General features: G+C 44.3%; 1 protein-coding gene across 5 annotated transcripts; it reads right to left on the bottom strand.

The window, feature by feature from the left end:
• Positions 1-9,222: 9,222 nt before the first annotated feature.
• On the bottom strand, positions 9,223-14,845 carry SPRY2 (sprouty RTK signaling antagonist 2). Of its 5 annotated transcripts, none has more exons than XM_063618679.1 (2): positions 13,883-14,845; positions 9,223-11,003 (listed from the first exon to the last, which is right to left on the bottom strand). In XM_063618679.1, the coding sequence occupies exon 2, from the start codon at positions 10,950-10,952 to the stop codon at positions 10,005-10,007; it is 948 nt and encodes a 315-aa protein (XP_063474749.1). In that variant the 5' UTR covers positions 10,953-11,003; positions 13,883-14,845; the 3' UTR covers positions 9,223-10,004. The 5 variants fall into 5 exon arrangements, with proteins under 5 accessions (XP_063474749.1, XP_055100460.2, XP_055100462.2 ...); XM_055244485.2 differs by having other exon boundaries at positions 13,888-14,845; XM_055244487.2 differs by lacking the exon at positions 13,883-14,845 and adding an exon at positions 13,123-13,374.
• Between the last annotated feature and the right edge of the window lie 1,009 nt (positions 14,846-15,854).

Genomic DNA, 15,854 nt, shown 5'->3' with positions numbered 1-15,854 from the left:
TAGTAAATACGTATGTAGTTGTCCTACAGACAACTTCCAGCAAGGCAGATGATGTCTTATACCTTCAGTATTTAAAATTGTGCCTAACAAAGGGAACTGATAGGGGATGGAATTCAACTGAAATAAGTTAGAGTTACTATTTCTTTAGTACTTACTTTGTACCAATCACAAAGGCTAATATTTCACGCACATCTCTTCGACCTTCACAGTAACCTTTCGAGCAGGAAGTATTATCTCTCAGATGAAGACATTAGGCTTGGGAAAGTTGAGTAACTTGCCTTTGGCCACACAGCTAATAAGTAACAGAGAAGGACGTTTGTACAGGGGCTTGTCACCAAGGCTAATGAACTTAGAGCACTATAGGAAAGTAGGTGTACTGGACATATATTGATATTTTACAGATACAGGTCATTTTTGTTTTCTTTCTTTTTTTGAGACGGAGTTTTGCTCTTGTTGCCCAGGCTGGAGTGCAATGGCACGATCTCGGCTCACTGCAACCTCCGCCTCCCAGGTTCAAGCGATTCTCCTGCCTCAGGCTCCCGAGTAGCTGGGATTACAGGTGTGTGCCGCCACACTCCACTGATTTTTGTATTTTTAGTAGAGATGGGGTTTCATCATGTTGACCAGTCTGGTCTCGAACTCCTGACCTCGTGATTTGCCCGCCTCAGCCTGGGATTACAGGTGTGAGCCACCACGCCTGGCTCCCTTTTCTCATAGAATTTTAGAGCTTAGCACTTAGAATGGAAATTCCAAAGTTATGGCACAGTAATCTCCACCTGTCCTTTGACCTCTTTCACACAGCTGGCAGCCTTTCTTGCCGTGTATCGGAAGGATATATGAATATATTACATTCTCCTCACTACTCTCTCAGCTTTCTCTGTGGCAGGTTTATTTCTCTTCTTTTCTTTTTTTTCTTTTTCAGAGAGGGGGTCTTTTTCTGTCTCATACTCACCATAACCTCAAATTCCTGGGCTCAGGTGATCCTCCCACTTCAGCCTCTTAAGTATTAGCTAACAAGTAACAGAGAAGGGCATTTGCACAGGGGCTTGTCTCCAAGGCTAATGAACTTAAAGCACTATAGGAAAGTAGGTGCATTGGACACACATATTTTACAGATACAGATCATTTTCTTGATAGAAAATTTTTTCACATGTAGTCCTAATAGCTAGGACTACAGGTGCACGCCACTATGCCTGGCTAATTTGTTTGTTTGTTTTGAGACGGAGTTTTGCTCTTGTTGCCCGGGCTGGAGTGCAATGGCACGATCTCGGCTCACTGCAACCTCTGCCTCCCGGGTTCAAGCAATTCTCCTGCCTCAGCCTCCTGAGTAACTGAGATTACAGGCATGCACCACTATGCCCGGCTAATTTTGTATTTTTAGTAGAGACAGGGTTTCTCCATGTTGAGGCTGGTCTTGAACTCCTGACCTCAGGTGATCTGCCTGCCTCAGCCTCCCAAAGTGTTGGGATTACAGGTGATCTGCCTGCCTCAGCCTCCCAAAGTGTTGGGATTACAGGCGTAAGCCACCGCGCCCAGCCCTGCCTGGCTAATTTTTAATTATTGTATTTTTTAAAGACAGGGTCTTTCTATGTGCCCAAGCTAATCTTAAACTGCTGGCCTCAAGCAATCCTCCTGTCACTGGGATTACAGGAATAAACCCCTCACGCCCAGCTACAGCAGGGTTTCTCAAATTAAGCATTATTGGGATATTGGGCTTGATAATTCTTATGGAGGGTTTTCCTGGGTATCGTAGGATGTTTAGCAGCATCCCTGGCCTATACCCACTAGATGCCAGTCGTTTCCCACTCCAGCCCCCAGTAGTGACAACCAAAAATGTCTCCAGACTTCGACAAATGTCCCCTGGGGGGGTCAAATCACCCAAGGCAGGAAGTAGACAATTCTACCAGTCTTTTTTTTTTTTTTTTTAGTTGGAGTCTTGCTCTGTCACCCAGGCTGCAGTGCAGTGGTGCGATCTTGGCTCACTGCATCCTCTGTCTCCCGGGTTCAAGCGATTCTCCTGCCTCAGCCTCCCGAGTAGCTGGGACTACAGGTGCCTGCCACCATGCCCGGCTAATTTTTGTATTTTCAGTAGAGATGGGGTTTCACCATGTTGGCCAGACTGGTCTCAAACTCCTGACCTTGTGATCCCACCTTGACCTCCCAAAGTGCTGGGATTACAGGTGTGAGCCACTGCGCCCGGCTGGCTACCAGTCATTTTCTATGATTTATAATCTAATTCCTAGATAATCAGCTTCCAAAGGGTCATGAGCAATCATTCCTCATTTGCTCGTTCATAGTCATAGATCTAACGAATGCTTTTTCCCCATCTACCATAACACCTTTTGCACTGAAGATACACAATAAATACTAAATTAGTGACAAGTAGTTACACTCTGGGCCTATAGTTTTGGTTGTTCATGTAGAAGGGCAAAGAAACAGATGACACAGTATCAGGGTCACATCATGTGACTTTTCACAGATGGTTTGAAGTAAACCAGTACTCTGTAAAATAATCCATATTTTCAGTATTTCCAAAGTTTAAGCTTACACTTACAGTTTAAACAAAACTAAATCAATTAGGCTCTATCCTAATGGTGTAGGTCAGAGTCCAGGTGACATCGAGACCTAAATGCAAATGTTGATTGTGTGGTTGCCCATGTTCCTGGAGTCAGTTACTCACTACTAGTCATGGGTCAGAGACAAACATCTCTTGGAGCATCCTAGCCATTAGCTTTGCCAACAGAGCAGGTACTAAATTTATCCAAAGGCTTCGTATGTGCTATTGCTTGATACCTGCTAGGTTGCTTGGCCACTACATTTTATAATGTTCACAGTGGCCATTAGATATGCACATTTTTTGTTTTGTTTTGTTTTGATTTGTGGCAGAGTCTTGAACTGTCATCCAGGCTGGAGTGCAATGGCACGATCTCAGCTCACTGCAACCTCCACCTCCCAAGTTTTCCTGTCTCAGCCTCCTGAATAGCCTCTCGAATAGCTGGGATTACAGGCGCACACCACCACACCAGGCTAATTTTTTGTATTTTTAGTAGAGATGGGGTTTCATTATGTTGACCAGACTGGTCTCAACCTCCTGACCTTGTGATCCGCCGGCCTCAGCCTCCCAAAGTGCTGGGATTACAGGCATGAGCCACCGCACCCAGCCTAGATATGCAAACTTAAATGCTGTTCTGAACTTATAAAGATGACTTTCTAATAGGAAACTCAGGAGCAGCCTTCTAGTGTGAGTAGCTACAGATATATTTTGGCTATTTTATGACTACTTTGGAGGAGGAAATCTGTGTTTGAAGCCAGGATGGGTGCACTATGCCTATTAGGAATCTGGAGAAATGAGAGATGATACAAACATGGTTATTTATTGGAACGCTGCTCGACTGTAAACACTATTGATGCAAGTCAATAAACTAGATGTTATTTGGAGCAAAAACTATTCCAAAAATGAAAGTTGCATTGGCCTGGGAACTGGTGAGGGTCACATAGGTTTTGAGAGCCATGTGAGCCTGAGCAGCCAGATCTCGGGTGTTTTTTGGCAAGGGCAGAATTGCTCCAAAGCTCAACCACTTCTTTTCACAATATGATTTACACTTTTTTTTTTTTTGCCCCCCAACTTGATTATTTCCAATTCATCCTTCTCTAGGTACAGAAGGAAGCTAAAATTATGGGTTAATGGCAAAAGGTAAATTCCAGCAAGAACTGGAAGAACAAGAAGAGAAAGATCTTTTCAACTTGTTTCTTAGTTCTACATCTTGAAAAAGTATTTATTTGTATTTTTTTTAAGGGAAGGTTTTAGTGAGTCATGAATCTCAAAATTGAGAATAAACATAGCGACTGGGCGTGGTGGCTCACACCTGTAATCCCAGCACTTTGGGAGGCCGAGGAGGGCAGATCACTTGAGGTCAGGAGTTCGAGACCAGCCTGACCAACATGGAGAAACCCCGTCTCTACTAAAAATACAAAATTAGCCGGGTGTGGTGGTGCATGCCTATAATCCCAGCTACTCAAGAGGCTGAGGCAGGAGAATCACTTGAACCCAGGAGGTGCAGGTTGCAGTGAGCTGAGATCATGCCCCTACACTCCAGCCTGGGCAACAAGAGCGAAACTCCATCTCAAAAAAAAAAAAAAAAAAAAAAAAAAAGAATGAACATAGCAACATATAGTTGTTCACATATTCATTAAACACTCCTACAATTCATTTTAGGATGTGGATATGGGGATGGTGAGCATAGTTTTATTTAATGAGTGATGCTAATTCTGTTGCAACTGTCTTAGCAAAAACTCTTGGGGTATTTAAGTATCTGAAACCATTGCAAAGACATGGTGATCAAACCAACTAATGAGAATGCATCAATGTTTCCCTCAATTTCTGCACTCTCATAGCATCTTGCTTGTGCTTCTGTTATAAGTCCTGTCTTGCGTAAGAGTTGCTACCGCTTTCCTTTTGCGTTAGATCAACTAGCCCTGTAATTTGTAAGCAGTAGGCATCCAAAAACTAGGTTGAAATGCCAAATTTATATTTCGGTGCCCAAATTCTCTTCCAAGTGAGTCCTTGTATTAAGTCAAATTATTTATTCTTCTCTGTGTATTAGCAACTGTTTTGAGAAATAAATTCATATGTGATGCTGAAGCCTTACATGTCTCATCTAGCCAAGCCAGAGGCCAAGGCTTCTTTCTAATCTCCTTTAACAGTTTATTTAAAAAAAAAAAAAAAAGTATGAGTTGCCAAATAAGATTGACTTTTAAAAATTATTTAAGTCAATCAAAATGTAGTATTAAATAAAAATGTAAAACATTTGCTAGGCATGGAAAAAAGTTTAAATGTTAATTTTTTTCATCTTTTGCTATATTTCTATCTCCCTTTTTTCTTTGATTGTAAATTAAATGAATGTGTTAAGTTAAATTTTGACCAGAGGTGCAGTATCATCAGCGATATTCACATTTTGCTTCTCATTATTCACACAGTTGTCTCTTGTGGTGAAAACGGAGTGGCAGTGTGGCATACAAATAAAAGCTACAGTATAGGACATATACAATCTGACTCTTATACTCTTGTGAATGGCCAAACCCATGATGAAATACTCCAGATGTATAGCTTTCCTCTGATGATCAGTTTTAGGTCAAATCAGATAGGCCTTGTTAAAATTCTAATCTGGTCTCCACTCAATGGAGAGCCACCCTTAGTATGTCATAAAGAAGTGAGGCATTAGACCAAATTAAAATAGAAATTAACATGACTTTTGCCTTAATGGATATTGCAAACCAGAGACTGGATACTGATACAATAATGACGTGACTAGTTAATAACCTACTATTATATGTTTTATGAAAATAATGTAAAATATTCTCCACAAGTTGACAGACCTGTTTTTGAGCTGTACAAATTCAGCCCATTTTCAAAGTTGAAACTTCTGTGTTTATACCCTGGTCCTTGTGTACATTTAGGAGAGGAAGACAAATGGTCAATTGTGGGTATGACTTCAAGTGAAACTCTAAAACCATTAAACCTTTGAAAATTTTGACCTAAATGCTTAAAAGTTAATAAATTACATCAAACCCATCAACTGCCTATCAAATACCTTACAGCACTGTGCAAGAGCAAATTCATTTATCTGACATCATCAGTACCTTAACTTACATATCCTGGAGTCAAGTAGTCCTTGAGACAGAAGTATACTGAAGAAAGAAGTTATGCAAAAAGTTTGATTGGGATTACTTGCCTGGGTTTTGGCTTTCTTCTTTCACAGACAATCCCCAGAGCAAGCTACAACATGGCAGAAATTTGGCAGGGCCTTAAAATCTCCTCCTCAAAACACATAAATGAATGTTTTAAGTAACAACAATCAAGTTGTCATTCTTAAATGAATCTCAAATATAGAGCATCCACAGGTTTAAACAAAAATTGAAAAGCAAGAAACCACAAAAATGATTAAAATTCCCCTAAATGCTTAGCAGTTATGTTTGCATTATCATCATACTTTTACTCTATCACATCAAAATAATGGCCATTGGATTACAAATTTATCATGTTATAATTTTTCATGAACTTTAAATAGAGATTAAGAAATTGAGGTTATTCCTCCATATTTTTTCCCAAGTGAGATAATTTGCAGCATTAAAACAATTATCTTTGGCCAAGTGTGATGAATCACCTGAGGTCAGGAGTTCGAGACCAGCCTGGTCAACATGGCAAAACAAAACCTCTACTAAACATACAAAAATTAGCTGGGCGTGGTGGCGCGCCGCTATAGTCCCAGCTACTTGGGAGGCTGAGGCAGGAGAACGGCTTGAACCCGGGAGGCGGAGGTTGCAGTGAGCCAAGATCCCACCACTGCACTCCAGTCTGGGCAACACAGCAAAACTCCGCCTCAAAAAAAAAACATAAAAATAAATAAAATTGCTGGGTGCGGTGGCTCATGCCTGTAATCCCAGCACTTTGGGAGGCTGAGGTGGGCAGATCACGTGAGGTCAGGTGTTCGAGACCAGCGTGACCAACATCGTGAAACCCAGTCTCTACTGAAAATACAAAAATTAGCCGGGCGTGGTGGTGCGCGCCTGTAATCCCAGCTACTCAGGAGGCTGAAATGAAGCAGGAGACTCTCTTGAACCCGGGAGGCAGAGGTTGCAGTGAGTTGAGATTGTGCCACTGCACTCCAGCCTGGGTGACAGAGCAAGACTTCGTCTCAAAAAATAAAAATAAAAAAAGAAATTATTTTTAATGCAGTGAATGAGTGAGTGCCAGTTGCTTTTAATCTATTAGATATAAATATTTAATCTTCCATATTTTGAAAATTAATTCTATGCTGGTATATAGATAAAGTCAACATTTAACAGGTTAGTTGGAAGCTTCTTGAGAAATCCAATTTTCTTTTTTTTTTTTTTTTTAAGACAGAGTCTTACTCTGTCGTCCATGCTAGAGTGCAGTGACACGGTCTTGGCTCACTTCAACCTCCACCTCCCAGGTTCAAGCAATTCTCCTGCCTCAGCCTCTCAAGTAGCTGGGATTATAGGTGCCTGACACCATGCCCACTAATTTGTATTTTTAGTAGAGACGGGGTTGCATCATGTTGGCTAGGTTGGTCTCAAACTCCCGACCTCAAGTGATCCACTCGCCTCAGCCTCCCAAAGTGTTGGGATTACAGGTGTGAGCCACCATGCCCGGGCTCCAATTTTCTTATTTATCTTTAAACAAATTATTTTCATAGGACTTAATATACTTAATTCAAATCCTCTTCCAATTTCAGTTGACTATCATTTTATGCTCTATATTCAAACCAGTGAGTTATATTTTAGAGATCAGAGCCCATTAAAAAACTGAATTAGAGGCCAGGCGCGATGGCTCACGCCGGTAATCCCAGCACTTTGGGAGGCCTAGATGGGCGGATCACGAGGTCAGGAAATCAAGACCATCCTGGCTAACACGGTGAAACCCCGTCTCTACTAAAAATACAAAAAAATTAGCCAGGCGTGGTGGCGGGCGCCTGTAGTCCCAGCTAGTCAGGAGGCTGAGACAGGAGAATGGCCGGAACCCGGGAGGCAGAGCTTGTAGCGAGCCGAGATTGCGCCACTGCACTCCAGCCTGGGTGACAGAGCGAGACTCCGTCTCAAAAAAAAAAAAAAACTAAGTTAGAAAGCAATTCCTAGGTCAGTAGTTGCCATACTGCACATAATCACTTGTAGAATGATTAAAAATGCTAATTCCTAGGCCACACCATCAGATTCTGACTCAGTAACTATGGGAAGAGGTTACTTTTTCAATAAACACTCAATGGCATCTGATGCAATATGTCTAAGAATACTTTGAAAGCCACTTATGCGGTGAAAAAAAAAATTTAACTCACAATTTCTATACCAAAAAGATCTCTGTCAATGCACATGGCAGTTTTTGATGAACAAAGCTAATCGGTCAAAATTTTTGTGCTTTACAAATCTTGAAAACTATATAATGAATAAGAAACCCTACCCTATTTTCCAGCAACGGAATTCTTCCTTAGACCACCAGGGTGACGTTTTAAGAGTGTTAGAATGGAAACATTCAGTAACTCAAAGTTGAAGCTTAAATCATTTCTAAGTTAACTATGTTTTTTAGAAGAAGTCAGAGGAAATTGAAGGTCCTTAGAGCAATGTCTTAATGTAGGAGGCTATATAGTTCCTTGAAAGCCAATTTTAAAAAACAAAACAGAAGACAATCTGTACTAAGAAGGAGCCTCAGAACAGGAAACAAGAGATTAAACAATAATGACAGGTAAATTATTTTCTAGACTTCCGGTGACTCTTGGCAGCAAAAGTACAAACTTCTGGAAAAAAAAAAAAAACATCAGCCACAAAGTGACTAATCAAGTGACTTAAAACCTAGTATTTGTCAAGATGGGCATGCAGCAGCTTGCTGTACCTTTGCTTCTAAAAGACAACTCCAAGCACACTGACTCTCATGCTGCATCTTTTTCCCAGAGCAACAATTTTCTGAATAATCTGATTGAGTAAGTCAAGGGCCTTAAATTGGCCTTCTTTGGCTTGAGTAAGACCAGTATCAGATCAAATTTTATGATACCAAATACCAGAATCAAAGCAAGTTCTATTTTTCATGTCTTTTCTAACATAAGGAATTTGGTAAAATGGTAATGTTTCAGAGTCAAAAGTTAAATAGACTGGAAAAAGCACTGCCACGATCAGCTAAGTCAAGAAAATATTTTTGGCCTTAATTGTAAGAACTGATCTGTGAATACTGCATGTCTGAGACACAGGTGACATTAATAAATGTTTGTTGAGCTAAACTCATTTCACTAGTTTTGAATTATCATCATGGAATTAATCCTTGACACTGTATATAAAGAAAAAGCTTAACTGTTAATTTTTAAGGAAAGTCTCCTGAATCAAAGATTAAAAAACAAAAACAAAAACAAAAAAAACTTCTGCAGAACACAAGTCAGATAATCTGCAAAAAAAAAAAAAAAAGGCAGGGGGGGAAGAACAAGATCATATAGCTAAAATCAGCTCTCATATAAGTACAGATAGTAAGTTAAATGTTGTTCTCTTGATTATTAGAATTGTCTCTGAAAATCATCAAATCCAGCTTACTTTAAAGCAGCAATCATAAAATAATTCTATAGACAAGTGATTAACTATTTCATTAAAATGTTACCCTTAACATAAAATGTAGTTTCTTACACTTGAAAGAAACAAAAGATAAAAGAAGACAAAACAGCTCAGTTTAATTTCAAACGTTAATATATTTTCTATTTTATATTGGACATATGCATCTGTAACCCCTCATTTGCAGCAACTATCACATCCTCATAAAAGGGGCAAAATTTGTAAGATGCCTCTTAAAATAAATATTTTTTTATAAAATAATAAAACTTCAAATAAATATTCTTTACACTAAACAATATGTTGAAAAAATTAGAAAATAAAGGTTGAATTTTACTGTAACTGTACAATATACATGAAGTCCAAAGGGAAATCAGAGTCTTACAATAAAGGCTTTCTGTAAGGCAAAATACAATCTAAAAACATACTGATTGATTCACATTCTTCCGAATGTACAACATATTAGTATAATATTTTGTGTCTGTGCCATGTAGTATGGCACAACTTGTTTTTCACAGTTGCAAATATTATTGTATATACAAAAATATAGCACATTCTCTCTGGAGAAAACAATGGAAAAAATTCATCTGCTAATTTACAAGTTTTGCAAGTACTATTCACAAACAAAAACTTTGCCTAGGAGTGTCTGTGTTGCTTTAGCTTATGCAATACATGGGTCACCAAGTTCTGTATCTCATACTTTGAGCTCCATTAGCTGAGTTCTAACAAGCATATCAGTTAAAATGGCACATGGACAAAAAAGCATTTCACTGCAAACAGCAAAGACTATCCCAACTCTCTATTAACAGTGCCAAGATTATAACTGTTTAGTTGGTTGCATATGTGTATTAAAAAAAGAAAGAAAAAAATCCTCATTACTGTAATATTCCCGATTAATGATGCTATGTTGGTTTTTCAAAGTTCCTGGGGGGGACAGTGGGAACTTTGCAGCAAACTGTGTTTGAGTTTTTACAGCGGCAACCAGGCCTGTTAACCCGGTCATAACACCCCTGGCACAATTTAAGGCAACCCTTGGCTGGAAGGTAACACCATAAACAAGGCAAAAAGAGGGACATGACACCCATGGCCGACCATCGTGTACAACAGTGAGACTGGCTGCAAGAACATGGGTTGTCAGCACAGTTGTCCTCATCATCATTAGAACAGTGATAGAAGAGACCTTTCACACAGCATACACAAGTCCCATAGTCAATCACGTTCTGGGCCGAGCAAAGGCACTGCTTGTCGCAGATCCAGTCTGATGGCAGAGGCCTTGGGTAGGTGCACTCCTTACATTTGCACTTGCCACAGTCCTCACACCTGTAGGCGTGCAGGCCCAAATCTTCCTTGCTCAGTGGCTTAAGCTCACCTGGCTTGAGCTCAGATTTGGGTTGCACCCGGATTATCCCATCAGCAACAGGCCCGGAGGAGAAGGATGATCCTAGCAGTCTCTGTTCAGAGGAGCTGCTGCTGGTACTTGTCCTTGTACTGCTCCGCGACCCTGAGCTGACCGTGCTTATGGATCTGGACAGAGGGGCTCGTGCAGAAGAATGGACCTGCGAGTGCTGGAGCCTAGGAGGCTGGCGGTGCTCAGGCAGACCGTGGAGTCTCTCGTGTTTGTGCTGAGTGGAGGGGCGAGGAGCAGGCTTGAGCCCAGGTCTTGGGACGACAGTAGGCCCCTCTGTGTACTCATTGGTGTTTCGGATGGCTCTGATCTGATCCAGAGACAAGACGTGTACCTGCTGGGTGAGGGCGTCTCTGGGGTCGGGCTCCCCACGCTGTCTGCCACCGTCACGGGGCGTCTGCAGCAAGGGCTGCGACCCGTTGCCACTCTGAGCTCTGGCCTCCATCAGGTCTTGGAAGTGTGGTCACTCCAGCAGGCTTAGAACACATCTGAACTCCTGAGGAAGCCAAGAGGAAAGAACGGTTGATACTCTAAGATACTTCCCACTCTCCACCCACCTGAATTGACTCCTCACTTCCCACTTTCCCTAGAGAAACAGGATTTGAAATGGAATGGCAGTAGGGAGGTATTAGCCATAGGATCAACAACGCATGTACCCAAAAGTAAAAATTACGGCGGGCTACTGACAATTCTGTAATCCTGTGATGTACAACAATACAAAGCTGATTTTTGAGTCACTTAAGTAAGAATTCCTTATTCAAAGAAACATACAATTTGTAAGGTTCAGGTTCAATGTAAAAATCGCAAGAAAGTATTGCTGGAATATAACACTGCTACCAATGTTTTCAAAAGTTGAAAATCCTTTCAAAATTTGAAATAGGTTTCCATTTGTCATAGTCATTTTTGTCTTAAGCGTTAATAATGCAGCCTAGAAGATTCTTTCTTGGTTCTTAATTTTTACTTTCACGTCAAACACTTTAACTGTGACGTATACGGCATTCTGTAACTTTTTCAAACCCGGTAGAATGAATATGGCATGCAAAAAAGTAAATACCCAAGAACAGTTATAAATTTTACAACAATCATGCCATTTTTTAATTGTATAGTAGCACAAAGTTACAGAACTAAAAGCAAATCAAATCCTATTAGGTGCCAGAAACACATTAAAGCAAACTTAAACAACAAGAAGACAAGAATTTATTTTCAACTTCTCAACAACTTAAGAATTAAGTATTTTACAGTCTGATAGCCTAGAACACCACCTTAGATTCTGCAGCTAAAAGGTTGTTCTCCCTGCTAATTGAGAACACAAACGAAGTGATAATAACCAGAAAAGCGTTTTAAAAATTCAAATGTCACATTTCGTAACTAGCATTCTGTCAAGGAATTCCTTAAACTGCAGTCCTTCTTCAATTTCAAAACGATCACCCCCTTTCCCAAGCCTATATGACAATAAAAAGTACAAAACAGGCAAAAGCGGACCTTTATCCGATCTCCGCTCTTTAGAATAGAGGCCACTGCAAACAAGGCAGGTGACAAACGTCTCCCAATTCGGAGCAAGGCAGTGCTGGAAACCGGATCTCCTCACCTCCAAAAGAATGGCAGAAGACAACGCTGCCCTTTGCTTTCACTTAGTTTATCGCCTCTCTGTGCCCCAACACCGTCCCAAGCAGGTGGGACACAGCCGATCCCCAGGGGAGTTTCTCCAGGCGGACTGACGCTGTCCATGGGCCAGGCTGCCCCCCTGCTTACGATCCCCAGACTCACAGACAGGCGGGGGCCGCGGGCGCCTCCAAAGGGTACGTGTCACGAAATGCAGGAGCACACTTCCCCCGCCTCCCTCTCCCCAGCTAAGATCTCCCCCAACTCAAGAGAACTGCCTTCCAGCCCCAAGGAGCCACTCCGCCCCCGGGCAGAGGTCACGCCGCCCACTGCCAGGCTTTCTGCAAAGCCTCTCGGACATCCGGCACAGGTTTCCAACCCCGACACCGCAAGCACGAAACCCTGCCTGAGACACGCAGCCAGGACGAACAAGTCCAACCCAAGCACACACAACGACTCCACGCTGCACTGACCGAAGGGGGCATTGCCTGTAATCTGCACACGCCTATCTCCTTTTGGGTAGAGAGAAAAAAAGAAGATATCATATTTCTTAAAGTGAAAGAAAAATTGCTTTTTTTAAAAAAGGGCATTTTCCAGGGTCCCACTGCTCACTCCGGGCGCGCAGGACCCAGCTCCCGGAGCTGTAAACTTTCGGTGCAGATTTGCTTGCAGTCAAAGTAGTATCTTTGAAAGAAAAGGGGGCTTTTTTATTTTTATTTTTTAAGTGATTTCTGCCGATCCGATCCCTGGCCGCCTTCTTCGAAGCTGGACTCCCCACCTCCGCCCCTCTTCTCTTTCCCAGTCCCCCCTCCCCTTTGAAAGTGCTTTGAAACCCCCATTAAGAACAGTGTGTGATCAGACTGAGGATTAGGGGAAAAGAACTTCAGCTCTAGGGTGGGGCAAACGGACACAGAAACTGCTTTGTAAAAAACACACAAGAATCCAAATTAAAACACAGCAACAACAACAACAACAACAAAAGGAAATAAAAAACTGCCTCTTTTGCCACCTACTTTCAGGTAATGGAAAATGATCGCGACCGCTTAATGACTTTCTTCCTGCGCTGGGTCAGCCCGAGCTTCCAAAAATAAAATAAGTGTGACCCAGGCTGACCACGAAGAACGGAAGAGAGAGAGCTGCACTTCCGAACCGCAGAGACCCGGCGCCAGGCAGGGCGACGCTCCCACCCGCTCCGGGCTAGACCGTCCACACCGAGCAGAGGCGGGCACTCCCTCCACCCAGCACCCTGCCTTTTTCTCACCCTGGAGGTCTCCTGTCCCCGAGGCGGGCAACCCGTGTCCCCCAGCCCCACCAGCGCCCCGCCTAGGGACAGCCTCGCCCTGGACTTTGCCTTCCACCAAGAGGAGGAACAGGTTAGAAATGCGGGCGCCTGCAAAGGCGACCTGGAAAATACGAAGTGTTTTTCTCTCCCTCTCCCGCTCTCAAGTGCCGAATTCGCGGCCAGTGCACGGCTGGGAGCAGGCTTCAGGCTAGCTGTCCTCCGTCCCAACCCCCTAGAGCGCGGGCGCGCGGGGTCGCCTGTCGGGGACACTGCACGGGGTGCATACAGAAGTCCCCGCAGAGGCAGGCCGAGCCCAAGCCCCGGGCGAGGCAGGTCCGCGGGGAGCGCCCCGGATCCTCGCGAAGACCCTGCGGGATTTGAGAAAGGGAGGCTCGGGGAGAGACGGACCCAACTCCTGGTCCGGCTGCACCTACTCCATGTTGCCCACAACGCGCCGGCCGCGGCGCCAGGAGGGGAAAAGCCAAACGTGCCTCACCGTGATCGCGGCTTTGCACCAACCCCTCTCCCTTGGATTCTCTTCTTTCTGCGATGTGCAAATAAATCCAGTCTCGATGCAAACTTTTTTCCTTTCTTTCCAACCTCTGCTTCAGACCAACTTCCGAGCAATCGGCGGGAGAAAAAAAGAGAATTCGGAGCCAAATTCCCCGCTGATGAACACTCCGGGGTTCGGGGCTGGAGACGACCCCCCTTCTACAAGCGCACGCGGAGTATTTCCTCTTTTTTCTCAATGAACAAGAGGCCGAAGCGCCAACGGCAAGTCCCTTTTCCTGGCAGATGAGCGAATGGGAAAAGAAAACGGCCTTACGGAGAACCTAAAGCCAGATCGCCAAGTGGTGCGGCCGCGGCCGCTTCGTAGCTGAGGCGGCGCGGGGGCGCGGGCCGGGCCGGGCGGGCGCGGGGGCCTGGGCGCTGCGCGCTCCGCCGGCCCCTCTCCTCCGCTAGCGCTGCGGCGCGCAGCTCTCGGCGGTGCAGACTGGGCGTTGTGGAGGCGAGGCAGCGAGGCCGAGGCGGGGGCGGTGGGTGCGGAGGAGGAGGAGGAAGAGGAGGAGGAGGAGGAGGGTCTGGGGCCCGCCCGGGGGGGGCTCGCCGTTGGCCTGCGCCCTCGCCTTTCCGGAGGAGGCAAGGAGCTCTGCGGCGGCCGCGGCAGCAGTAAATGGCGTCATGTGGATCCGAGGCGGAACAGAGCAGTTGTTGTCCCAGAGGATATATCGCATCCGGTCCCAGCTCATTGGCTCCGCGGGGCTACATTCACTCACACTCCAGCGCCCGCCAGCGCTCCGAGCCGCAGGAGGCATTCAAAAGGGCAACCGCGCCGCCCCGCGCGTCCCCAGGCCGGTCCTGCCGCCCGGGCGCCGTCACGCGGGGCGCCCGCGGGGCCGGGCTGGACACGGCAGGGTCAGTTTATCTAGTTTCAAGGAAACACTGACCTTAAGGTTTCCCCAGAGGCAATGAGGACGAGCCAGAGGCTCCAGCTGACTTAAGGAACTTTCTCCTTGCCACCAGGAAAGGGGAATGAACATTTAAGACTAATCCGGGCCACGCAGTGTTAGCATGAAAAACAAGTTGCGGGTTTTAAGACTTCATCCGAAATCCATTTCAAGTCTACCTCTCCCCTTTTCTGTTCCCCTTTGCGGAGGGGGTGACGGGGCCTGGGGCGGGGGGAGAAGAAGGGGGAGGGGAAGGGGAGCGGGAAGTGAGGTGGGAGGGCTATTGGTTTATTCTTTGTCTACTGGATTAACCCGATTATACACCAGGCACCAGCACAAACCGCCTCCCCCACCTCCGAGCCTTGTACGGGAGGAACGGAATGCAGATTCGAGTTTCAAGTACCTTCTGCTCTTGCTGGGATTTGCTTTTGATTGTGTCGACTTGTAGTTTTTCCGTTTATTAGAATTTCATATTTAAGGGGGGTTATCTATGAATGGAGGCTTTGAAGAGCTTCCTTACTATTTTGCTTCATGCAATAGCTAAAGTCTACAGTCTAAGCCTTTTAATTTAATTCATTAATAGGAACATGATTACTCAGGGGGACAGCATGGGCTTCCGAAATGGGGGGGCGGGGGGGAGGGAAGGGCTGGCTCACTGCAGATTTCCTTCTTCCCTTAACCAAAAGTCATCCTTAATTTCCCACTTTTCTTGCCACCTAGAACATTTCTCAAGATTCTGTTGTCCATGTTGAAGGTGTACTATTCTTTCCCATTTAAAAAAAAAAAAAAGATAGAAAACGCATACATATGCACTGTCCTAGCTGCCGTTCATTTACTAAGAAATGTGCCTTCACGTGGGAGCACCAGTGGAAAATTAAAACTTGCGCATACACACGCCTAATGTTGCATTCTGTAGAGCGACTTAACAGAATGCTTTTACTTTACAGGGAAGTACCTGCTTGTACGGTCAAAATTCCCGAATAGCACCTGCGATCTTGCCCCATGCGGGGTGTTC

This window comes from Symphalangus syndactylus, chromosome 15, assembly GCF_028878055.3.
Source record: "Symphalangus syndactylus isolate Jambi chromosome 15, NHGRI_mSymSyn1-v2.1_pri, whole genome shotgun sequence".
NCBI classification, from domain to species: domain Eukaryota; kingdom Metazoa; phylum Chordata; class Mammalia; order Primates; family Hylobatidae; genus Symphalangus; species Symphalangus syndactylus.
This window is presented reverse-complemented; position numbering and strand designations above follow the sequence as displayed.

Coding starts and splice junctions, on each gene's coding strand:
- SPRY2 (XM_063618679.1), bottom strand. CDS start 10,952: ATGGAGGCCAGAGCTCAGAGTGGCAACGGGTCGCAGCCCTTGCTGCAG.